At 36.9% G+C, this 26,988-nt stretch overlaps 1 protein-coding gene across 1 annotated transcript; it reads left to right on the forward strand.

Moving 5' to 3' along the window:
* Nucleotides 1-16,037: 16,037 nt before the first annotated feature.
* On the forward strand, nucleotides 16,038-26,584 carry LOC140168512 (retinol dehydrogenase 12-like). The gene is made up of 4 exons (XM_072191915.1): nucleotides 16,038-16,349; nucleotides 21,772-22,014; nucleotides 23,803-24,211; nucleotides 25,803-26,584. The coding sequence occupies exons 1-4, from the start codon at nucleotides 16,220-16,222 to the stop codon at nucleotides 26,002-26,004; spliced, it is 984 nt and encodes a 327-aa protein (XP_072048016.1). The 5' UTR covers nucleotides 16,038-16,219; the 3' UTR covers nucleotides 26,005-26,584.
* The last annotated feature ends 404 nt before the right edge of the window (nucleotides 26,585-26,988 follow it).

Below are 26,988 nucleotides of genomic sequence, written 5' to 3' on the forward strand. Positions count from 1 at the left end.
CCATTCAATAATTACAATATAAAAAAGCTTTTACAAACATCGTATAATATGGTGAAAATGATGAGGATGCCACTGAACGCAGAGCGTGTTGTTGTGGCACCCTTTACAAAGTTAGTATATTAAATAATTATGATAAACAAAATTTTAGAATAATAATAAATACAATAGCAAGACATATGCCTTGTGGGTTAGGTATATTAAACTTATTATCACAAGAGCTAAGCTTTCAATTATAAATCAATGAGTAATGATGGTGAAAATAACAACCAAACCTACACAGTAGGTGTAAAGGGGTTGTAAAATCCCAATATAATATAAAACAGTTCAGGCATGGCATAAGTATTACGGTACAATAATAACAAAAGTGTATTTAGCCCGGGTGAAAGCATAAGCACATGATTGCACGTGCACTTGCAACGAGTCTAAATAATAAGCTAAGTTATAACTTACATAGCAGGTAACTATTTAATGTAATATTTTGTGAATTAAATCTACACCAAGATATTTAATGCAATGATAAATTAACATGGTAAATGGTGTATAGTTCTGCAGAGCAAAAAACAATTAAATGCAAAAGTGATAGTCTGCATACAAGGCCAAGCGAGCTGACAAAATTTATCAAATAGCATAATTTTAATATAACAAAATAACAATAATAATAATAACTAAAGACTGGAACAATACAAACAGACAGACAAACGGGTCCGATTTGATGTGAAAAATATATACTGAATTAATTTTATAAAAATTGATCCTGACAAATGAGAAGAGGAAAAAAAACCAAAAAACAACAACTGCAGGTGTAGGCTAATCAGTGTTGTACATATGTGCTGATGAGGATTTTTTTTTAGAGTTGGATTTGAAAGATGGTACTGAACTACAAGATTTGATAGACTGGGGAAGTGAGTTCCAATAAAGGGCTCCTTGAATACTAATTATATTATCAGCCAATTTGGTGTTGGACATTTTAACGTGGAAATCATTGGCTTGTCTAGTATGGTGATGGTGAATGCTTTTGTTAGTTCTAAAAATCTCATTAATGGACAAATCTTTTGGGAGGAGATTGTGGTGGTATTGGAACATAAATGTTCCGAGTTGATGGAAATAAATATCTTGCACCTTGAGAGTATTGAGTTGTTTAAAAAGCGGGTCTGTATGGGCAAGCCAAAGAGAGTTGGTGCATGTCCGAATAATTCTTTTTTGTATAAGGAATAATGAATTTATATGGGAATTATTTTTGTCAGCCCAGATAATGTTGCAGTAGGATAAGTAGGGTAGAGCAAAGGTGTTATAAAGTGTATGTAATGATTCCTGAGGTAGATAGGGGCGGACTTTACGGATAATACCATTATATTTAGAGACCATTTTGGATACATTGGAAGTGTGAGATTTCCATGAAACATCGTCATCAATTAATATGCCTAGAAATTTAGTTGTGTGAACTTTGTCTAAAATATGATTATCTATGAGAATTTTAATATCTTTGTTATGAATATTACTGTATTTATTTTTGAAAATCATGAAATTAGTTTTTTTTTTTTTTTTTTAAAGTTTATTTAGTTTAAACCAGTTCGAAATGGTTACTAGTTCATGGTTAACTAGAGTTTCAAGGGAGTTTTGATCTTTATGTGAAAAAAGAATATTGGTGTCATCGGCAAATATGACGAAGTCCGCATTGTTGGAACAAAGAGGAAGGTCATTAATATAAATTAAAAACAAAAGTGGGCCCAATATCGATCCCTGTGGTACACCACATGTGACAGATGTCATATCAGAGGAAATCTGATTGAAAACTACATATTGTTTTCTGTTATTAAGATAGCTGCGTATCCAATTATTAGCAGTGCCTCTAATACCATAGGTGTCAAGTTTATTTAAGAGAATTTCATGGTTAAGCGTATCGAAGGCTTTGCTAAGATCTAGGAAAATACCAACTGTATGGAGCCTATTATCTAGATAATTGGTAATTTTGGTGTAGAGTTCATTGATAGCCATGTAGGTAGAACGTTTTTGTCTGAAACCAAATTGTTTGGGACTAAGGATATTGTGAAATGAAATGAAGTCATAAATTCGGTTATAGGTAACCTTTTCAAGTAGTTTAGAAATAGCTGGAAGAATTGAGATGGGTCTGTAATTTGAAAAGTCATGGGAGTCCCCTGACTTGAAAATTGGAGTTACTTTGGCAATTTTTAGTTTGTCAGAACAATGCCGTTTTTGATTGAACAGTTAAAGATATGACAGAGGACCTTGCTGATATTATTAATAATTGATTTTAATAGAATAGTGCTGATGCCGTCCACACCCGAACTATGACTAGCGTTTAATTTTGCACATAATTTAGTTAGTTCATCTGGTGTTGTTGGAGATAGAAAAATGCTGTTCATTATGGAAGGCGTGGATCGAGCCTGAAAATCCCTGTCAGGAGATGGAATTTTATCAGCAAGGTTAGTTCCAATGTCGGTGAAGAACTCATTGAATTTGGTGGCAATTTCATGTGGATTAGTGATTTTGGTACCAGAGCTATCAGTGAAAAAATCAGGGAGTTTAGAATGTTTGTTTCTTCCAAGTAGACTGTTCAAAGTAGACCACATCTTTTTCATGTTATTATTATGGAGCTCAATTTCTTTGGTGAAAAAGGATCTCTTGGCAATTCGGAGGAGGCTATTAAGGTGGTTCCTATATTTAGTATATTTAGTTTTATTATCATCAGTGGGTTTAGATATAAATTTTTTGTATAATTTATCTTTAGTTTTAATAGATTTTATCAGGCCTTTTGTGACCCATGGCTTTTTTGGATTATTACGGTTGTTAGATTTAGTGTTTCTCATAGGACAATGAATATCAAGTAAAGTAAGTAATTTATCATTAAACATATTGTAAGCTACCTCAGGGTCATCAGTATCATACACAAGATGCCAGTTAGTTAGAGAAAGGGCGTTATTGAGGCCTTTGATGTTATTAGGCTTGAGTTGCCTGACTCGTTTAACAGTTGGTTTGGGTGGCGAATTGAACCTGGCGCCCTTTGAAATAGTGAAGATTGGGAAGTGATCAGTGAGATCTGTAATAGTGATGCCAGACTTATGTTTACTTGAGACATCGTTGGTAAATATATTGTCGATTAATGAGTAAGAAATTACGCCATGCCGATTGCGAACCACACGGGTTGGACGATCAATACATGGGAAAAAATCATGCGAAAAGATCAAGTTGACAAATTGGTTGGATTTTGAGCATTGATCGTATTTTAAGAGATCGATGTTGAAATCTCCTAAAAGATAACATGTTTTCTTTTCTCTGGCGATAATGTCCAAAGTTTTAGAAAGTTGGTTCCTAAAATCGTCAAAAATCACATATTCTGGCTTGTAAATGATACCAACGATAGTGTTTTGTGACTTGTGATTTATCTCAACGAACACTGAGTCGCAATGACTACACTCAAGTTTAAGATCGTTTCTTTCGCGAAAATTTATGTTTGGGTTTATATAAAGCGACGTTCCACCACCTTGTCTTTCCGGCCTCATGCAATTTACAGATGAATAATTAGTCAAGTCGACTAAGTCGGCTTCATGTTGATCGTTAAACCATGTCTCACTAAATCCGTAAATATCAAAGTGATGATCAAAGATGGAGAGATAATTTGAAAAATCATTTGCATGTTTATTGAGGCTCCTGGTGTTAAGATGCAGGATTGAGAGGTTACTGGTGCTAAAATCGGTTGTGTCAGGCAAATCATCACCACCTAGATAATTGCAGCTATTGATTTTGTCATAGCTGAGATTCTGGGAGTCATCAAAAAAATCATTATGTGAATTAAGTGAACAATTGAATGAAAATGGATCAAATTTGATATCAGGGATGAAATCGGACATAGAACATAAAACAATTAACAACAATAGCAAAAAAAAAAGTTGTGTAAAATACAAAAATAATCACTTAGTTAAGAAGTGATCAATTCAAATTAAATAAACTTAATAAATATTGACAAGTACAGAAACCATAATAGTAGTGTTCATCAGAGCAAAACAGTTAAAGCAATTATGGAACACAAAAGAATAGTGATACATTAAAAGGCTGGTAGTCAAGTAGTCATGCATGGATCGATGGAGCGTCACAGAAGTATCGAAGGAGCAACGTAGACCAGTTCAATCGACCATGTACAACTAGTACTACTAATATAGCTGTCAGAGGAATAAGTGGTAGTAATAATGTACTTGGAGCACATCAATTAGATACTCAACCATCTAAGTACAGCAATTTGAACGCCTAAATGACATAATGTGTGAGTAACAAGATTTGTAAGCATAAGTGTTTCAAAACAAGGAAGTTACATGCAACTATTTACTAGGCAGTTTCAATAGTTGATAGAATTATGAGTAATATAGTCACGGAAGCAAGATTTGTAAGCATAAACATGGAAAAGAGTATGCCTAGTCACACTTTACGCACTGGTAATATTATCAAAGTAGAGATCAAAAGTTGGTAGAATTGAGCATCATCTAGAAATCAAGAGAGCCCAAAGCTGCACAAAAGGCAATGCATGATAACACATGTCATACATAAATTAAAAGTAATGTAATGGAACATAGCAACCACTAGATGAAAAACCATCAAATAATAACCATGATAACAACCAGTCAGTAATATTTAGTCATAACTGAGATCAGTTAACTAAATTATAAACCATGAGTTTAGTAGGTCGGGAAATGTTTGCAATGTCAAGTGCATAATTTGAAAACCATGAAGATTTGGAGATTAAATTGCCGGAGCAAAAAGTAAATCATGCATCAAACATTAGCAAACTTTGTAAGTAAGACTGATAAAATAACCCATTAGCTCGAAAAACATTTTGGATACAAATATAGAAAAATAATTTCAAAAAAATTATCAACCATAAGCTGTATAGACTGTATCGTAATGCAAGCAATGTGGAGAAGATTATTTGCAAGATTATTTGCAGGTATTAAGTGCATGATTGAAAATGAATGGAGATCAAGATACCTGAGCAAAGAGTAAATCATGCATCAAATACAGCAAATTTTAATCAAGAATAATGAAGTGACTTTAACAGACTTTAATCAGCATAACTCAATAATGTTTAGATCAATTAAAGACAACCATACAGTAAGAATCATATACTGAGATCACTTGGAATATAATATATAATGAAATTATATCAAGAAGATTATGAAAAATAATTATCAACAAATTGAGTGAAGTCAAATATAAGGTAAGATTTAAGAAAACAAACATGTGAAGTAGAACAATGTTGAAACCTTACTTGCAATGTCAAGTGCATGATTTGAAAAACCAAAGGAGCTGGAGAGCAAATTACCTGAGTAAAGAGTAGACCATGCATCAGACATTAGCAGGTATATATCAAAGAATTAATATAGCCCAATAGTTTTTAGATCAAATAATAACTACCAGTAGAAATACATGTAATCATGTACTGAGATAATTGAGATGAGACTAAGAAGATTATAACTCATAAATAACGATTGAGTAAGTCAGGTTTACTGTATAGTAATACAATCAATGTAGAGAAGATTAATTGCAAGATAATTTGCAAGTATCAAGTGCATGATTGAAAACGAAATACCCATAAGGGTTGAAGATCAAGATACCTGAGAAAAAAGCAAATCATGCATCAAACACTAGCAAGTCTTAATCAAGAACAATGGAGTGACCTTAACCGATTTTAATCAGCATGAGCCAATAATGTTTGGACCAGTTAAAAACAACCATACAGTAAGAATCATGTACTGTGATTACTTGGAATATAATATATAATGAAATAATATCAAGAAGATTATTATAAATAATCAACAACAAATTGAGTGAAGTCGAATATATGGTAAGATTTAAGAAAACATACATGTGAAGCAGAACAATGTGGAAAGCCTACTTGCAATGTCAAGTGCATGATTTAATAAGCCAATAGGAGCTGGAGAGCAAATTACATGAGCAAATTTAGAGTAGACCATGCATCAAACATTAGCAAGTATATATTCAGAACTAATATAGCCCAATCATTTTTAGATCAAATAATAACAACCAGTCAGTAATAATCATGTAATGAGATAATTGAGATGAGACTAATACAGAGCATAAAATAGTAGATCTACTATTTTCATGTACAGAGTAAATATATCAAGAAGATTATAACTCATAGATAACAAATTTACTGTATAGTAAAGCAAACAATGTGTAGAAGATTAATTGCAACATAATTTGCCACTACCAAGTGCATGATTGAAAATGAAAGACCCATAAAGGGTTGGAGATCAAGATACCTGAGAAAAAGTAAATCATGCATCAAATACTAGCAAGTTTTAATCAAGAATAATGGAGTGGATTTAGCCAATAATGTTTAGATCAATTAATAACAACCAGGCAGTAACAATCATATACTGAGATCACTTAGAATATAATAAATAATGAAATGATATTAAGAAGATTATAGTAAATAACCAGCAACAAATTGAGTGAGGTCATATGGTAAGATTTGAGGAAACAAACATGTGAAGCAGAACAATGTGGAAATCCTACTTGCAATGTCAAGTGCATGATTTGAAAAACCAAAGGAGCTGGAGAGCAAATTACCTGAGCAAAGTGTAGACCATGCATCAAACATTAGCAAGTATATATTAAAAACTAATATAGCCCAATCATTTTTAGATCAAATAATAACAACCAGTAATAATCATATACTGATATAATTAAGATGAGACTAATACAGAGTAAATATATCAAGAAGATTATAAATAATTAATAACAATTGAGTAAGTCAGGATTTATAGTAATACAATCAATGTGGAGAAGATTAATTGCAGGATAATTTGCCAGTACCAAGTGCATGATTGAAAATGAAAGACCCATAAAGGGTTGGAGATCAAGATACCTGAGAAAAGAGTAAATCATGCATCAAATACTAGCAAGTTTTAATCAAGAATAATGGAGTGGATTTAGCCAATAATGTTTAGATCAATTAATAACAACCAGACAGTAACAATCATATACTGAGATCACTTACAATATAATACATAATGAAATGATATTAAGAAGATTATAGTAAATAACCAACAACAAACTGAGTGAGGTCAGATATATGGTAAGATTTGAGGAAACAAACATGTGAAGTAGAAAAATGGGGAAAACATTACTTGCAGTGTCAAGTGCACAAATTGAAAAAAACATAAGGAGCTGGAGAGAACTCGTGCATCAAACACTAGCAAGTATTTATTCAAAACTATAGCCCAATAATAACAACCAGTCAGTAATAATCATGTACTGAAAATATATCAAGAAGATTATTAATCATAAATAGCAATTGAGTAAGTTATGTTTACTGTATGGTAATACATGCAATGTGGAGAAAATTGTTTGCAAGCATCAAATGCATGATTGAAAAAGAAAGACCCATAAAAGGGTTTGAGAGCAAGATATCTGAGCAAATAGTAAATCATGCATCAGATACTAGCAAGTTTTTAGCAAGAATAATGAAGTTACCCTAGCATACATGTTTAGATCAATTAGTAACAACCAGACATTAATTAATTAACAATTATATGCTGAGATTATTTTGGATCTTTCTCAACTTCCTGATATAGTGATATGATCAAGAAGATTATAGTAAATAATCAATAGCAAATTGAGTTAAGGCAGATGTGTGGTAAGATCTAAGAAAGCAAACATGTGAAGTAGAAAGGTGTGGAAACCTTAATTGCAATGTCAAGTGCATGATTTGGAAAAAACCCATAAGGAGTTGGAGAGCAAAATACCTGAGCAAAGAGTAGATCATGCATCAAACATTAGCAAGTATTTAATCAAAGCTACTATAGCCCAATCATATTTAGATTAAATAATAACCAGTAATAATCATGTACTGAGATAACTAAGAATGATACAGAATAAATTATATCAAGAAGGTTATGAATCTCAAATGACAATTGAGTAAGTCATGTTTACTGTATGGTACATGTATAATACATACATACAATGTGGAGAGAAATTAGTTGCAAGTACCAAGTGCATGTTTGAAAAAGAAAGACCCATGAAGGGTTCGAGAGCAATATATCTGAGTAAAGGTTAAAACATGCATTAAATACTAGCAAGTTTTAATCAAGAATAATGAAGTAACTCTAACATGCAGACTTTCATCAGCATAAGCCAATGAAAGTTTAGATCAATTAGTAACAGTAATAAAGATATACTGATATCACTTGGAATATAATACATACTGAATAATACCAAGAATATTATAATAAATGATCAACAAAAAGTTGAGTAAAGTCAAATATATGGTAAGATTTTTAAAGAAAACAAACATGTGAAGCAGACCAATATGGAAACACAACTTGCAATGGCAAGTGCATGATTTGAAAAGACATAAGGAGTTCAAGAGAAATTACCTGAACAAAGATCATGCATCAAACATTAGCAAGTATTTAAAACTAGAAAAGTAGGCTACTTGAGCAAGGAGTGAATTATGCATCAAACATTAGCAAGCTTGTGAACAAGACATATTATTAATCCAACGTTGGATCAATTAATTATAACCAGTGACCAATAGCAAATATCAGTTTGAGTGTAATACAAAGTTGATTATATATCCAGAAGATTATGAAACATAAAGAGCAAATTGCGTAAGTCAGATGTACTGCAAGATTAATATAAGCAATGTTGAAAAAATTATTTGCAAATATAAAGTACATTATTTGAAAAAGAAAGACCCATAAAGAGTCGGAGAGCATAATACCTGAGCCAAAAATTGCAAAGCATTTCTCAAAGGTACTAGTAACAGTGTTGGATATGAAGAGGAAACAAATATGGTATTTGTGAAGTGACAAATTAAAGTACAAGATCAAATGTCATTAGGTCAAGAGAACAGAATCAATATTATTAACAGTTCCGAGGTGTGAGCATACAGCATGGTCGATAAGATACAACTGATAATCACTGCGCTAATGGGGATGGTGTATGGTACATGTACCATGAGAACAAAGGCACAAAGCACAGGAATCAATGGCATGGAGCAATCCAAGGATGATCAAAAGTACAAGAAGACATGTCTCACATACTGTATACTCATAGCTCAAAAACATAAACAAACATAATATAATATAAATAAAGCTACATGGGAAACATTTTACAAGCAAACAGAGTGACAAATAATTGGTATGTTTATACGCTTATACTTTAAAAGCGCTTAATATAACAACAGTCTGTGATACGCGGAAATTCCCCGGGGAAATTCGCGAAAGTTTGGTAAACCGGTTGCTGATAATATTTAGCAAAAAGTTCACTTACATGTTATTTAAGTCGCTTTGGGAGTTGATGGTAACGCGTTTATTGCTGTTAGTGATGCAGTGAATTTTCCCATCAATAGACCAGGCAGTTTTCACATCTTCAATGGCTTTGGTAGCTTTCAACAGTGCTGCGCGTTTAGGAGTTAGATTTTCCGTTATCACGATACCTGTTTTTTTGAGCTTGCTTTTGGTTGTGAAGATCTTATTCCTGATGTTATAGCTGCAGAATTTCATGATGATCGGCCTAGGGCGCGATGGTGTGTTCTCATCGGTGTTATTAGCGCGATTTGAGCGAACAGGTCCAAGGCGATGTGTCCGGTCAAGATCTCTTTCGTCAAGCTTGATTTTGAGACGCTCACTGATGGTATCCATGACGATCTGGTCAGTAGATTCCTTTGTTTTCTCCGGGATGCCATGGAGTAACAGACAGTTTCTCCTAGAATATTGCTCCAGATTGTCGAGCTTGGTTTCTAGGCTGTCTACTTGCTTGGCTGCGTTGTTAACTTGCAGTTGCAGGTCGTCTATGGTGTCATCTTGTCTCTTGATGTCGAAAGACACCGATGCATACACATCCTGCTTCACTTCTTCAGCCATCTCATCTTTCAAGGCCTCTTTTAACTTTTCTGACACCGTTTTGAGTAGTGGCGGTGACCCAATAATGCAGGCTGCTATCGTGTCCGCAAGATTTTGAAGAAGTTCAGGGTCTGATGTTAATATTAACTTAAGTTGGCTGGCTAGCTTAGCTTGTGGAGTGGCCGCTACCGTACCGGGTTCGGTACCATGGGCGCCATCTTGGTCAGTCAGTGATGGTTTTGAAGCTGACTTTTTCTTCATTTGCCTTGTTTCCACAGCTTTATCTCCACTCATGATGTTGTCTGGTGAGAAGCTTTGATATCTAGATGTAACGATGATATCAATTTAAGCAGCCAAAGTGTAAAGTTTGAGGTTTTTAGTACTCCGTATCGGACGATCTAAAAAAACATGTCCGACACCATCAATCGATCGATATCCATCTATATCATTTATATGCTCATGATATCAGCTGTCAACCTGACAGCCCAATTTGCATAATTTGTACTTCTTTGAAGTTAAAGAAGGATTTCGTGATCCTAGTATCCTCTTTTAAAGACATTGTTCAATCGATATCCATGAAAAAAGCTTATTTCCAATTCCGATTTTGCGTTTGCGAGTTATGCATGATTATGTGTATTACACTGCTCCATAGGCCACTGTTGTAATTTCGTTCTGGATTACCAGAACGAAATTCAAATTTGACGATATTTTTGCTGAACGAATCTGCAAGAATTTTTGGTAGTCCTATACATAAACAGTATGTAGCCAGATTCCGCTACATTCCGCCGCACATTTATGACTAGTTACTAACAGCGCCATCTACGTCAGCTACCAACAGGAAGCAACAGACGAGAAAGTCAGTATGTAGCCAGATTCCGCTACATTCCGCCGCACATTTATGACTAGTTACTAACAGCGCCATCTACGTCAGCCACCAACAGGAAGCAACAGACGAGAAAGTGCAAAGCTGGTAATTCAATTTGAGAATGTGCTGTGTAACAGCACAAAACGTCATTGAGGTATCGTCGGCAGAGTGCAACACTATCGTAAGTGCAGTAGAATGCAATAGCTGCCATTAGCAACATTTCAATCAATTTACTTACTTTAATCCAATAACACTAGAAAAAACACCCAACTACATGTAAAGGTGATATCTTGAGGTTAGCTTAGTGGCCATCAGGAAAGTATACAGAACATCAACACTTTACAATGAGCATGATGAGGGGATTGTGCTGCAAACAGTAGGTGTTTTACAAAAGGCAGCAATTACATTCTACTGCACTTATGATAGTGTTGCACTCTGCCGACGGTATGTCAACATCACCTATTTTAGTGGATTTGTTTTAGAACTTTGTAAATATTTTCAATCGGACAATCCTGATGAATCTATTTGCGGATTTGAATTTATTCTCGTCGTACCCCCGATTGATAACTCAATACATCTGACTTTCCGACACTGTGGCAGTGCATATGAAAAGGTTTGGCTACAAAACGATTCTCTTATACATGCATCTACGCACATACTATTGGTAAATTTTGTTTTGCAAGTCCAATAATTTACACATTTTTAGACGTTTCACACTTCCCACTAAAAAAACTTTTTCATTTCGTCAACAGATGATGCAATTCAATGTTTATAGCAACGCGAATGTGAAAAATATGTTGAAAACGACCTATTCAAGCACAATTTTTGACCAAGATGTAGGTTTTAAAATATACTAGCTCCATTTCAACGAGCAATGGCCAATTCTCTTTCAATTGCAAATCTTGTGCAAAAGGTTACATTTTCGCCTGTTTTGTCATGCGGTTGTAAATTTAATGAACTATAACTTTGCTAAACATGCTAAAGAGCACAAACTGATATGGCATACCGTCATCCGTCAATAGAGAGCTTGCGAAATGACGTTACTTTAACTTTAACTTTAACGTCTATAGGATTATAGAGGATTATGTATTCAAAAGCACCTTGGTTTTGAATACATAATCCTCTATAATCCTCTAGACGTTAAAGTTAAAGTTAAAGTAACGTCATTTCGCAAGCTCTCTAATAATACAAACTTATCCTCGTCGTCATGGTCGTAGACCAGATTAATAACTCAATACATCTGACCATGGTATTATAGAAGGAGGTTCCACAGAAAAATCTTAATCCACTCAATAGGGTTAAGCCGATTACGCTATTCAACGCGAGTCATCACTTGAATGGATTTAATCAGTGCAGTCCCTCAAACACGGCCTTTGATGTTTATGATCGTTATGCGACAATATCGATCATCTATTTTAAAATTTAATTTAAACAGACCCCCAGGTGACCCGTACCGGAAATGGATGGTATTAGTGCCCTTTTGCATCGGTCACATGATCTTCGATTGCGTCATTGTGTTTCCGAGTTCAAGTTTATTTACTAGTGAAAACCTGATCGAATTCCCTCATTTCCTTCCAAAGTTACGGTGAATTTATGTATTTTTTCTGATCATGATTAGTAATACTGGCGGGTGTCTGCGGGACTTTTAAACCAGTGGAAATGATTTGGAAAGGTTTTCCAAGACTGGCAATGTTGTTTCTATGATCCGCCAAGCTTGGCCATAAGAAATATTGGCGTTATAAAATTACCGGAAGTAAATTGTTTTCCTTTGTTTATGGTCACGACCACAATGCTTTGTGGGTTAAAATGACGTCATTCTGCTTAGAAGTCGCGATAACGGTGGTTCATAACCGGCCAAGCTCAATAGATAAGAAGCTTAGCAAATCGATAGTGCACCATTCATACCTGATTGCTCAGTATCGACTCATATAAACGAGCATAGCAGAGTGCCCCCTGACAAAAAAATGAAAGAAAAAAGTGCCCCTCTGACAAAAAATGAAAGAGAAGATCAGGAGGGAAAAGAAAAGGGGCAATTCAGCCCGATAGTGCAAAATACAAAAGTTTTGCACATTGTGAAGATAAAGCCATTTCCATCCTGATAATGGGCGAAAATAGTGTAAAATAACAAAAATTTTGCGCGCTACACGCGCACATCGCCCCAATAAAGCCTTTTTGGAAGCTGCAAGACAAACAGTTTCTATGTATTGTATGATGCAACTGTATTGTTTTCGTCTGTGCCCCCGAAATTTTATTTTGCCCCCCCCCGACCAAAAAAAGGTGGCTACGCCACTGCATCTGACTTTCCGACACTGTGGCGGCAGTGGCATACCGGTATCCGTCAACATCACATAAGAACTTATTTACGCCGCACAGTGTCAACACCCTGTATAATAAATATTTTTTCCATACAGCTCAATACCGGGGATAAAGAGGAAGGGATAAGCATCCTAGTCTGCTGCCCTCTTTTGAAATATGTATCCTAGGTCTAGACAATAGGCGGATTAGCGGCCATTTTGTCTTCGACATGATTTTATTCACGTGTCCTTATACTTTAGTACACAAATATATAAGTTAACAGGTTTACAATATTAAAATTATATTTTGAATATACAATATATTCTGTAGTAAATCGATCAAATGACGGTGATTGTTCATGTATTATATGCTTCATAAAATTAAACTGTCTGACCAGCTAGTATTCTCCTCCGCCGTCAGTATGATTCCAGACACTCCACGTACCGTGTTGCGAAGGTGGTGGAGACTAAAGCTGTATTGCCGAACACGCATGCGTTAAAAAATATGTAGCCTAGATCTAGTCTCCACGGCAGCCAGTTTGGTTCCGCTCCCTCCACACAAACAGTCTGCCAATGGCCACTTATAACGCCGTTTCTGATTGGCTACACGTATGTAGCCGTAGAGCTGTACATACGGGAACTTGATTGACCTCAGTCAGCTGGCGAGATGGCGGGTCAAAATTGCTCATGAATAATTAAGTAGCCGTCTAGCCGATCGACCAATTGAAAGCTTTGTTTGACGTAAAGCTGGATGACGTCGTCAAAAAACCATTAGCCAATCAAAAAGGACCAGTTCGTCATCATTGGCAGACTATTTGTGTGGAGGGAGCGTAACCAAACTGGCTGCGAAGGAGACTAGCCTAGGTCGAACAATAGCGTGACGTAGTTTCCGGCATTGTTCCTATGCACTTTCACCCTCCTGTCAATACTCTGTTGAAATCAATATTCTATTATTGGCACAGATAAAGAAAGTTTTCATATGCATTGTGTTATAGGACGTGCACCTGGAACTTAACTGAATGGACGAGACGCGTTCCTTTATACAAAGTATAATTGTCATTCTCAAAATTAAATATATATCTCAATTTTTAGTTTGGATTTCAAATTTTTTACTTTAAAAATGCAGTAAAAGATACCCACAGCAAGCTGCAAGGCCCCGCTAATTAGTGTACTGCTTTTCGAGTGAGTGTACTGGAAACAAAACCCTGGTTTTACCTGAAAGCAATTTTTTTTCTTGTAATAGAAACATCATATGGGGTACTAGAGCATGCACAAATCGATGTGTAGAATATAGAAACGCTGTGGTATCTCATATGATAGTCATGGTATGCTTAGCCTGAGTCGCTCGGCCTATCTCGAACAAAATCGCGATGCGTAGCTGTTAAAAAACGAGAGGATTCGCTGTACTATCACGGCAATTTTTAACACGAAGATATAGGGATGATGACGATGTGCGCCGTGGACACGATTGATAACTCAATATATCTGACTTCTCGACATCGACCCTGTGGCAGTGACTTTCCGACACTGTGGCAGTGGCATACCGTAAATAAGGATTGGGTCGTATGATATGATTTGAACATTATTTTGAGCACAAAATTGATAATCAGCGTTATATTATTATTATTAGATTATTTAGAAACAGGCTGATAAGAATTAGAACATTAATGTTTTAACGCGGACTTTGTGTAATTGTGGTGTTTGCTGACTCAACTTCTGTCCATTCTGCGACGTCCTCATCTGCAAGAGTATTTTTTTTACAGATAAAGTAAAAAGATTTACTTCACATTGTTCGTAAATATATTATATATGTGACCGTCCACCACAAACCAACATAAAAGGGGCCAAAGTTTTAAAAAATCTTTCCTGTGTGGCTTTTCACCCTTTTTGTTCACGCAAGTTAACGTTAATGCCACTTGCACCCACATCTCATATGCACAGTTTAGTCCCTTACATAGCATGTGTCTTGAATAGCTATACAAGTCCACCAACCATGTGGTTAAGAGGCTAGGAAATAATTCCTAATATCTCATACCCTCGTTTGTATGTCTTTATCTAATCCTGCCCCACATGACAAGGACCTATTTAGCCCATCTTTAACGTTGTAATGAGACAGTAGCTGCCGGGACTATTTTTAACCGCATTTTTCTAAGCATGTTTGCGGTTGGCTACCAGCCATCACATGATTATAATAATGCTTTACTGATTGGTGAGCAAGGTTATTACAATTATTTACTTGTGATAAGGTCGCTGAGCATAGGAAAAATACACTGGATATTTCACATAGCCGGTTTACTACTCACGATGTCCCACTATGTTCATGATGAGTTTATTAATTATCTTATCAAGCAAGACTTCATCTGCAAGTTATATCTTGTTTGAACATTTGAAGGATACAAACATCTGGTTCCTTTTGCATACTTAATAGGATACTGAATGTTTCTGGCTGGCAAGTTATAAGCTTTATGGTGTAGGTATCATTATGCCTCAAATCACTATTGTCAAATCAGTGCAGAGTATATAGGTGATGATATGAAAATTTAAAGTTGAACAAATACACCTGATCCGTGAACTTTGTCTTTTTTTTAAAGACAATTCTTGTTTAAACTTGGTCCCATTTAGTAAAGTCGTAATAACATGAAGAACGGGTCATAATTTTTACATGCAACAATTTGTACTTCTAGTTTTAAGACTGTTCGAAAGCGGTGCAATATGATGACGTAGGCTATGTATTATCAAAAACATTTGAAGGTTATGTTTTATTATATTGAGTGTTCATAAAGAGTAGTAGGGTATTTTACTATAGTAATACTCTACTTTTTCAGTGCCAATTCCATATAAACGCCGCACTGCGGCAAAAAGGTCAACATCACTGGCTAAGGGCTGCGCTCTGTGAGCACAATGTCTAGTTTCTATTTAATTCTCTCTCACTTCACAATAAAAATAATTGCCATCGAGGTCGTGTCACTGAGGTCATGAAAAGTTTACGTGTTTGTATTGTTCTCAGAAAAAACAGGGTTTTCTACCTATGGCGCTCTAGCTGAAATAAAGCAAGATAATCGTAGTACGATGTAGGCCTAAACCTGTATTTTTAGGTGGTCGACTTTACAGCTAGTTTGTGGTGGACGGTCACAGATGCTTTCACTGCCTGTCAGGACGTGGTAAAATCCGGGGGCAACATGGGTTACACAATGGTGATTTTATTCGTGTTGGCTATGGTATACGCTTATTTTTGGTATCGAGTACATGGGTATCGTAGATATTGTACAAGCAACGTTTCCTTGCGCGGAAAAACTGTCATAGTTACAGGTAGGCCTATGTTATGAGCTGTTATGACAATTCTCGCGATTCACAATACAATGCGCCGCTATTAAGGGATCTAAAATAAGCGTTTACTGCGTTTCGACAGTATTTTTTGTGGGACATGAGAGCACCTCAGACCTATCGAATTGCATTCTGAATACGAAGCATGTCTTTCTAATATCAAATAATTTTGATTTTTGAAAATCACAATATACTACAAATTTTATGACAAATTATAAAATTTTGATATTTTTCAAATTTTTGATATATAACAGTCGTCGAAGTAAATTATATAAATCTAATGATATATTCTTAAAGTGTATGTAGCAGGGAGGAAAAGCCGACGGTCAATTGAAAATTTTGACCTTTCATATTGAAGATATTGATTTTTTCCCAAAAGACCTAATTTTTTTTGGTGTTTTGGTGAAAAATCTATATCTTCAATACGAAAGGTCAAATTTTCAATTGATCGTCGGCTTTTCATCCCACCTACATACACTTTAAGTATAAATCATCAGATTTATAAAGTTTACTTCAAGTACTGTTAAATATCAAAATATCAATTTTAATGATTTGTCATAAAATGTGTATTAAATTGCGAATTTCAAAAAATCAAAATTATTTGATATCAGAATGACATTCTTCGTATTCAGAATGCAATTCGATATGTCTAATGTGCTCTAATGTCCCAAAATAAATACTGTCCAAACGTTCATACCCCAGCCCTTAACGGTTGCTCTTGCTAGTACATTTTGACTACCAGGGTCGACATCGCATTCCTAGCCACCATTGGATTTTTTTACACGAGTGTGATAATAATAATGCTGAAAACAGCTCCACGAAGGATTCCGTGTGGATCTACTATAATTATTGTCAACTTCTATTTCGTGTACATATTCGCCTATACAATGACATGTTCCTGTTAAGGGGTGGTGCAATAATTATGTGTAGGCCTACCCCGGGGTGGTGAATTCTCAAAATGGTCTGCCAAAAATCGCTTGCCCCCCTTTGGCCGTGCCAAAAAACCTTTGCCCCCCCCCTTTCGACGTGCCAAAAAACCTTTGCCCCCCCTTTGACGTGCCAAAAACCCTTTGCCCCCCCCTTACACATGCAAGATTTTGGGGAACCCGAATTTAAAACCTTAAATTGTCTTATATAATGCGAGCGCAGCGAGCAGGAAATTATGCATATTTGAACGTGTTCCTAACGTTTTGCTACGCCTTTTTAGGGCGTAATATAAAATGGTACCCAAAATATCTGTGCCAAAATTGCTTCCCCCACCTTTCGACCTGCCAAAAATCGCTTGACCCCCTTTGACCTGCCAAAAATGCTTGCCCCCCCCCTTTTGGCCGGCCAAAAAGTCTTTGCCCCCCCCTATAATTCACCACCCCGGGGGTACACATAGTCCAGTCATGCCAGTGGCGTAGCGACAGGGGGTGCAAGGGGGCACGAGCACGTGCCCCCTCCAAGCGATTCACGCGCATTTCAACACAAAATCATTTAAAAGATCAATTTAAGACCGATATTCCACTTCATTATAATCAAAATTAATTAGTGGTTGGCCATATTTGTACAAACATTTTTGCACGCAATTGTTTCAAGAATGGTGAGGGGAATTATGTATCCTTAGTAGGGGGCTATAATTTTCTTCGGAAGGGGGTCCCAAATTTTCCAAAAGTCGGCGTCAATAATATCGCGACCCCCCTATTCGGCAACAACAAATTTATCCACCACCCCCACACACACCACCGTACCGATACACCCTATACCTAATACCTTACAGGCTAATATTGTTTTGAAATCAGTCATTTTGAATAAAATAAACACACTATCTGTGACTCCCTAAATATTGGTCATCATCAGTTTTATGACCCCCCCCTGTATATTTGGGACCCCCCTTCCGAAGAAAATGGCCCTTATGACTGGGCGCAACGCAACAACACCTAGCTACGCCTCTGAAGCAATCTCTGAAAAGTGCAATGTTTACAGCTACAATGTGAGCAGCGGTCTAGGAATGCACAAATCACGATTTCATCTACACTACGCAAAAAAAGTTTCTTTATGGTTAGGAAATTTACCCACTATTAAAATCTAGCGACCAATTTTGTACGTTTTCTAAATAATCGCATGCGGGAGATTGTCCTACGCATTTTGACACCTCAATCACTATTCTACGACACTCCTGAGAAAAGATATGAATGTTTAAGTAACACGAGGTCGAAAAATGAAAATTGCAAAAAGGCCTATTCAAGTTTTCAGCATAAAAGACCACAAAAAACAAAAACATGCAGATAACATTTTTGTTTAATTGCTGAGCACATTTTAGGCGTCATACTGCCGCTTCCAACTTCACTTGAGATTAATCTCTTTCTTTACCAGTCTTTCAATACTTTGTGTGTCCACCGTTGGCTTCCCGTACAGCAGCCACGGTGCGTCTCATGCTCCTAATAAGGCGTCGAATGTTACCTTGCTCAACCCCATTCCACTCGTTGATAACGATGCGACGCAATCTCACCAGAGTTGCATCTGCCTTTATCTTCTTGTTGACTCGTCTCTTGTGCTGATCCCAAAGGTTCTCCAAGGGTTTAAGATCAGGGCTTCTGGAGGACCACTCAAGTGTCTCAATTCCTTCTGCTTCCAGGAATGCAGCTGTAATCATGACCTGTTTTGAATCCCGTTTCCAAATCCATCTCTCAAAACGTAAATGTCTTAGTACCCACTCACCTTTGTCTTTGATCATTCATCTGCACAATAAGCAAAGGATTATCTAACATGCATCAATTAAAATGCTTTAAATTAAAATTGAAAAGGCGGGAATAATGAAACCGTCTTTGATCAGTGAATCAGCTCTAAAACCATTGAATAGGCTTCTTTGCAATTTTCATTTTTCGACCTCGTGTTGCTTAAACATTCATATCTTTTCTCAGGAGTGTCGTAGGGTAGTGATTGAGGTGTCAAAATGCGCAGGACAATCTTCCCACATGCGATTATTTAGCAAACGTACAAAATTGGTCGCTAGATTTTAATAGTGGGTAAATTTCCTAACCATAAAGAAACTTTTTTTGCGTAGTTTATGTAATATGTGAAAATGATTGCCACTCAAAATTAACTTTTACAGTATGTGAAAATTTGTGAAAATAAAAATATACAACTCAATATCTCATAATATACATTTCATCTTGTCAAAACCAAAAGTTATTTACTGACCTGACAGTTTCGACCATCTTGGACGATGATCATCTTCAGAGTGATGTTTTTCTCTCCACCTTCTGTTTACCAACAGAGGGCGCACCAGCGCCCAGAAGTGGGTCGTATACGTGGCTAAGATAATGGGCCCCTCGTCTCTGTTCATTGTGTTCTGTGCTCTCTTCCGTATCCAGATGGCTTCTCTTATACGGCGGGCTCCCGAATTACATTCCTTTTCAAGTACTTGAGCATCTTTCCAGTTAATCACATGATTTTGTTGAACGGCATGGTCCGCTATAGCAGATTTGGACTGTTCGCTAGCCGACTGTTTTCTTGTTTGACGAGTAAATGTTCCTTTACTATGGGCTACTTTCTCAGTTTCTTTTTTATGCTCTTTCAATCTTGTTTCAAAACGCCGCCCAGTTTCACCAACATAAGTATTATCACAATTTGCACAAGGAATTTCATATATGCAGTCCGTGGTACTCATGGGGTCTCTTTTGTCCTTTGGATGCACCAACATTTTTCTTAAAGTGGTGTGTGGACGTACTGCAGTGGCTATGCCGTGTTTTCTGAAAATGCGAGTGGCTGTTTCTGTCATTTTTTCAACATAAGGTATGATCACAAGCCCTTTGCTTCTTTCCGTGGAATTTTTGTTCTTACTTTGCTTTTTAGCCTGTTTACATTCCATCTTGCGCTTGACATGGTTAAAAGTCCACTCGGGATAGCCACAATTCTTGAGTGCGTGCTTGATTTTTCCTTCTTCTTGTTCTTTGTCCTCCTTTTCTGATACAACACTGTTCATCCTGTCCAAAAGAGTGCGGACCACGCCCAGTTTATGATGAACGGGGTGATGAGAAGCAAAATTTAAATACTGGTCTGTATGTGTAGCTTTCCTGTAGACCAGTAGCTTAACAGAACCATCAGGTTTGCGCACAATCAACGTGTCTAAAACGGTATGGATCTTTCTTGTTCTTTCTCGAATGTAAATTTGATACTGTCCGTGGGGTCCGTTTGATTGAGGTGTGTGGTGAGATTTTCAACTTGATCTTCCTTTACAATTTCTAAAATATCATCCACATAACGTTTCCAGAGGCGCGGCTTACAGTCTAAAGGTGCTGTGGCTATCGCTTGCTGCTCCAGAAATTCCAAATACAAGTTCGCGACAACTGGGGAAACCGGGCTACCCATAGCCGCACCAAATCGCTGCTTGTATATTTTTCCACGAAACAGAAAATATGTGGTGGTAAGTACAAACTTCAGAAGATCAATAATGTCATCCACCGCTAGTAGAGTCCGTTTGTGCAGAGTCTTATCCTGTTGTAATCTAGCTTTGATGACATTAAGCGATTCGTCGATAGGCGTATTGGTAAAAAGCGAGACGACGTCATGCGAGTTAAAAATTTCTCCTTCCTCTATCATGACTTCTGCTAGACTTTCCGCTAAATCCTTTGAATTGGTGACATGATGTTCAGTTCCTCCCACCAAAGGCGACAGAATGTCCGCTAAGGCTCTCGATGTTTGATAGCCTATGGTCCCTGTATAGTCTACTATCGGTCTCACTTTATTACCGGGTTTGTGTATTTTTGGCGTGCCATAGATACGCGGTATATTCTCCGCCGTAGGAAACAGAAGATCATACTGATATTTTTCAATCTTCTTTTCTTTTTTCAACTTAGTAAGTATAGCTACCAGTTCTTTTTTGTAGCGTTGAGTGGGATCAGAAGGCAACAGTTCGTATGTGCGCTCATCCGATAACATTGAATGAATTTTGTCCTCATATTCAGCTGTATCCATAAGCACCGTAGCCTTGCCTTTGTCTGCTGGCAGTATAAGTATGGATTCTTCCTTCTTAAGATCTTGGATTGCACGCCTTTCCTCTGCTGAAATGTTCGATTTCGGGGGGCGAGCATTGCGTAAAACACCAGCAATTTCGGATCTGAGAACCGTGGCTTCATTGTTGGAAAGCTTATGACACGCTTGTTCAGTCGCTACAATATATATTGGCCCATTATCTTAGCCACGTATACGACCCACTTCTGGGCGCTGGTGCGCCCTCTGTTGGTAAACAGAAGGTGGAGAGAAAAACATCACTCTGAAGATGATCATCGTCCAAGATGGTCGAAACTGTCAGGTCAGTAAATAACTTTTGGTTTTGACAAGATGAAATGTATATTATGAGTTTCTACAAACCTAATGAACCTCTTCAAGAACTCAATATCTCGTTTCCCGTTCATAATAGGTGGAAATTCTGGCATAGGTAAAGAAACAGCTATCGATTTAGCTCGTCGCGGTGCTCGTGTCATTCTTGCTTGTAGGAATCCTAATCTTGCCGAGGAAGCCGTGAAAGAGGTGTCGAAACGTTCCAAGAGTACTAATGTGACGTACCGCCATCTTGATCTGAATAGTCTGGAGTCAGTGAGAAACTTTGCCACTGGGTTTCTGGAAGAAGAGGAGAGATTGGATATATTAGTAAACAATGCTGGTAAGGCAACCTTACTACCGGTGGTGGCGTCAGGGCTAGTGGGGGCATGGGGAATAATGACTCTCAATATTGGGCTTTGTCCTGCCCAATTTGACCCCAAATTCACCCCCCCCCCCCTATGGTGCCGCAACGCCAACTTTAGACACTACAGGCTTATCAATGTAATACTTTCTTGACGATTGATTGATTGATTGATTGATTGATTGATTGATTGATTGATTGATTGATTGATTGATTTTATTCGATTAAAATTCAACATACAGAAACAAGAAAGCAATAGAGTAAATACAATATATTTATAAATTAACAAATAAAATCCCTCGTTTCAAGTTCTCAGTTTTAGTTTTTCTTTTGTTCAGAAACCAAAAATCTAGGGATTAAAAGCAGGAGCAGGTCTTGTCTGCAATCATAACACCGAAAGATGAATTTATACTTCATCACTGAACGATAGCGATTAGCCAATGAGGTAGAGCGCTTTTTGTTGCGTTGGGAAAAAGCCCCGCTATTTCATTGGTCAAAATATCAAACGTTTTTCTCTCGGCAATGGATTAATAAACTGCTGCACTAAGCAACATAAGAATTTATAAATTAGTTTCTTGTCCTCGAAAAGCAAAACATAAATACATATACATCTCACTTAGGCTCCCTTATCTTATTATTACCTCCTCTTCCCCTATTCCCTCTCCTTCTCTCCCTCACCTCTCCCCTACACTGTACTCTTTCTTCCCCTACACTCGACTCCACTTCCCTCTCGAGCTCTCCCATTCCCTTCCTTCCTTCTTCTAACCCAGTCTCCCCTCTGTTTTCTCTTTCTCTCTCCCTTAAGCCCCTCACAAACACACACCACCACGCCCCCTCTCTTCCCCCCCCCCCTTCTCATTTTTGGTGCAATTAATAACTTGAATAAAAGTCAAATATTAGCCTTTATATCGGAAGTCATATAGCTTCAATCGATTATCCCGTAGGCGATATGCATATGAATTAGATGTGTACATCACTCGAGTGTCTATTCTTATGTAATATCGGAATGAAATATTTCGATGTTTTTCACAGGAACATAATCCAAGGATTATTCGAACATCTACACTACGCTTTCAAATGTAGATTGATTTGTTCGATTTCTCTGCTTGTGAATATTGCATTGCGAAATTTAAACACTTCTTTTGTATACTTTGATCAAGGTAACTTCAAACCAATTGATTCTGCGGTCACACGATTATGTACTAACAAACTGAAACGAAAATCAAAACTGCTTTCTCACAAGGTTTAAGTTTCTAACAAAGAATATCGATATAATAAAGATATCGGTAATGACGTTAGTCAAGAGCAGGATAATAGGAAACCACGTGACCAAAACCAAAACCAATCCTAATACTTATAACTTGAAAGGACCGAATGTATCAAACAATGTTGCATTAAAATCTCGGATTACTCGAGAAAGCCTGCCGGCAAGATTTCATTTTTTTTAAAATTTGAGAAGCACTTGCGACTCGTTGACTTTTTAACCTAAATTTGGAACTTATCATTCAAATCTGCCTGTTCCTAAAGTTATATTTTGATCCTATAACCTTTAGAATGTTTCACTATGGACCACAATGGCCTCATCCTAATGGCATAGTTCAATAACCTCAATTAAACAATCGCAGTGCAAAATTTGACCTCAAGTTGCCGAGTATGAGTTTTGGAAGCCAAATTTTCACAATGAATGTATAAATGTATTGGGGTTAAAGAACTGCCCTGATAGATGAGCATATTGTGGATCCTAGTGTTTTCTAATTATTCTGACAGGTATCACCGGTGGATATCCTTATTATAATATGGTTCCTCCTAAGCGAACAGTCGACGGGTTTGAGTACGTGTGTGGCACAAACCACTTTGGTCACTTTCTGCTCACCCTCCTCCTCCTAGAACGTCTTAAGAAGTGCTCACCATCGCGTGTGGTAATGGTCTCGTCAAACTATTATGAGCACATACAGACTGCAATTGACTTCAAGCCAAAATCACCAGATGGATTACGGTACCCAGGACTGAATGATTATGCCTATAGCAAAGCGGCAAATGTTATGTTCACTCGTGAGCTGGCCCGTCGATTGAAAGGCACAGGAGTTACTGCCTATAGTGTACATCCAGGAAATGTCAACACCAATATAATAGTCGAAAATAATCCCAGGCATGTTTGGATCTCCCCGATTATTTGGTAAGTGATATTCATATTTACGTCCTTCCAATAATTATCTTAAAATTAAGGGATCTGGAATGAGCGTTTCGACAGTATTTTTTGTGGGACATGAGAGCACATCAGGCATATCGAATTGCATTCTGAATACGAAGAATGTCTTTCTGATATCAAATAATTTTCATTTTTTGAAATTTGCGATATAATACAAATTTTATGACAAATTATTAAAATTTGATATTTTTCACATTTTTGATATATAACAGTCCTCGAAGTAAATTTGAAAATCTAATGATATATTCTTAAAGTGTATGTAGGTGGGAGGAAAAGCCGACGATCAATTGAAAATTTCGACCTTTCATATTGAAGATATGGATTTTTTCCCCAAAAGACCTATTTTTTTTTGGTGTTTTGGGAAAAATCCATATCTTCAATACGAAAGGTCAAAATTTTCAATTGATCGTCGGCTTTTCATCCCACCTACATACACTGTAAGTATAAATCATTAGATTTATAAAGTTTACTTCGAGTACTGTTAAATATCAAAAATATCAATTTTAATCATTTGCCATAAAATGTGTATTACATTGCGAATTTCAAAAATCAAAATTATTTTATATCAGAAGGACATTCTTCGTATTCAGAATGCAATTCGATATGACTGATGTGCTCTAATGTCCCACAATAAATACTGTTCAAATGTTCATACCCCATCTCTTAATGTATTTTTAAAGTTTGATAACTTTAATTAATACGTCCGGGAAAATTTTAACACAAGATGCATTACCCTTTGCAGATTTTAACAAATTATGCCCATGGCGAGTTAGTGTAGTGGTTTTCTCACTCGCTTCTCCCCGCGTTGCCACATGTGAGTTTGGTTGCCTATCCATGTTCATCCTAGCAGGTTTTTCTCCGGGTGCTCCGGTTTTCCTCCTGCATTTAAAAGCGGACCTCTTCTCATATCCCTGTCCCGTCATCCGGTTGGCATCCCTTGAAAATAGTAGCCTCTGAGTACCATTGGGCTTAGCCTGGCTTCGGCCGAATGTTATAAATAAAAACAAAATCTATCAGGGCACAGTTCTTTAAAGGCTTAATGTACGATTTCCTTCAAATTTAAAATTTGTCATTATATACTCAAAATGCTGAAATAATACTAGTAATAATGATCGGGAATGGTTTCTGTCCATTTTGAGCTGAAATAACGAGGTAACGTGAAATAAACACTGCTTGTTATTTTGGCCGTTTAACACGCAGTTCTATGGGTGGACATAAAGTAATAATTTCTTGAATTATGACTTTATGTCGAACTTTGCTCTGTTTACCTACAAACACAACAAATTTGGCTGATTCCATTTAGGTGCAAGTTTTGACAGGTGTAAACATTACAAATATGCCAAAATATCAGGTTTGAAAAAAATTAACCAAATTCATATTATAAGATCGTACATATGACTTTAACCCCAATACATTTGTACATTAATTGAATGAATTTTGAAAATTTAGGTACAAAAAACTCATACTCTGCAAATTGAGGTTACTGAACTATGCCATTGGGATGAGGCCATTGTAGTCCATATTGCGCCATAACTGCACCTTGTTTCTCCCCTTGCAGGTTACTTCTTTTAAGTGAGCGGACAGGTGCACAGGGCAGCATCCATTGCGCTGTTGATGAATCCATCACCGATCTCTCAGGATCCTACTTTGAGAATTGTCAACCACGCCCACTAAGGTCTTCAGTAGTAAAGGACGATGCTATGTGTAAGAAGCTATGGGAAGTCAGCTGCCAAGCAGTCGGAATTGAAGATGCCGACTGAAAGAAAGGATAAACTTGAATTGAGTGTGTGAGGGGTTGGCGTGGGGTAGGGTGTGTGTGGGGTACCCTCTTGGCGTTGGCCCTAATCATACATGGACTGGGGTTAATATTTTGCATATGTTTTGGTTTTTTACGCTGTGATCTTTTGAAATGGCGTGTAACAAAAGCTCTCATGTATGTATGTATGTTAACAACTTGCCTGAATCCTTCAGGCCTCTAATGGCGGCTCCTTTTTTACCCACAATCCTTCACCCCTACCCGGTCCCCCATACAAAGCGAGATTTACAAAAAATTACACACATTGCAAAGCAAGGATAAAAAAGAAACATGCATAAAGACCGAGGAAATTTGCATTGCACATTAGAAGTGAGGAGTATGCTTATATACCCCCTATACCCCCCCCTCGCTACGTCAGAGCATTATAAACGGGATCCTCGCTTTGTTGCCTCGCTTGGTAGCCTCGGTTTTACGCAAATCCTCGGTTTGTATGTGTTTTGCTAAATACACAGCCTCACTTTGATGGTGGATTCGAACTCACGTTGCCTTATTCACCAACAGCACAACCCGATGACCGTGGGTATTGTTGAAAGACTAAAGGATTTAGTGTAGTTAAAACACTGATTTGCAAAATGATAATAATGATTTAATAAAATAACCGTACTTCATCAATGCACAGATCTATAATAGATGTAAAACAAATGCACAACAGATCTACAGTAGATGTAAGCAATGTACTACTTCATCAACTGTAGAAGCAATGCATTACTTCATCAACAGGTCTACAGTATATAGATGCAAGTAATGCACAGACTACTTCATCAATACTCAGATCTACAGTAGATGTAAGCAATGCACTACTTCATCAACACAGAGATCTGACTTACGATTTCAATGAGAGAAGACGTGTTTTCACGACTCTGCTAAAACATGTAGCGGATAATAGCAAATCGATGAGCTGATGGGGCTTGCCACTGCGGCTGTAGTT

The sequence above is a fragment of the Amphiura filiformis genome, chromosome 13 (assembly GCF_039555335.1).
Source record: "Amphiura filiformis chromosome 13, Afil_fr2py, whole genome shotgun sequence".
NCBI lineage: Eukaryota > Metazoa > Echinodermata > Ophiuroidea > Amphilepidida > Amphiuridae > Amphiura > Amphiura filiformis.

Bases quoted from the DNA above. Each gene is read 5' to 3' on its own strand.
- LOC140168512 (XM_072191915.1), top strand. From the start codon at position 16,220: ATGGGTTACACAATGGTGATTTTATTCGTGTTGGCTATGGTATACGCT. The intron at 16,350-21,771 runs GTAGGCCTATGT...CGTTCATAATAG, and splicing joins AAAAACTGTCATAGTTACAG to GTGGAAATTCTGGCATAGGT. The intron at 24,212-25,802 runs GTAAGTGATATT...CTCCCCTTGCAG, and splicing joins TGGATCTCCCCGATTATTTG to GTTACTTCTTTTAAGTGAGC.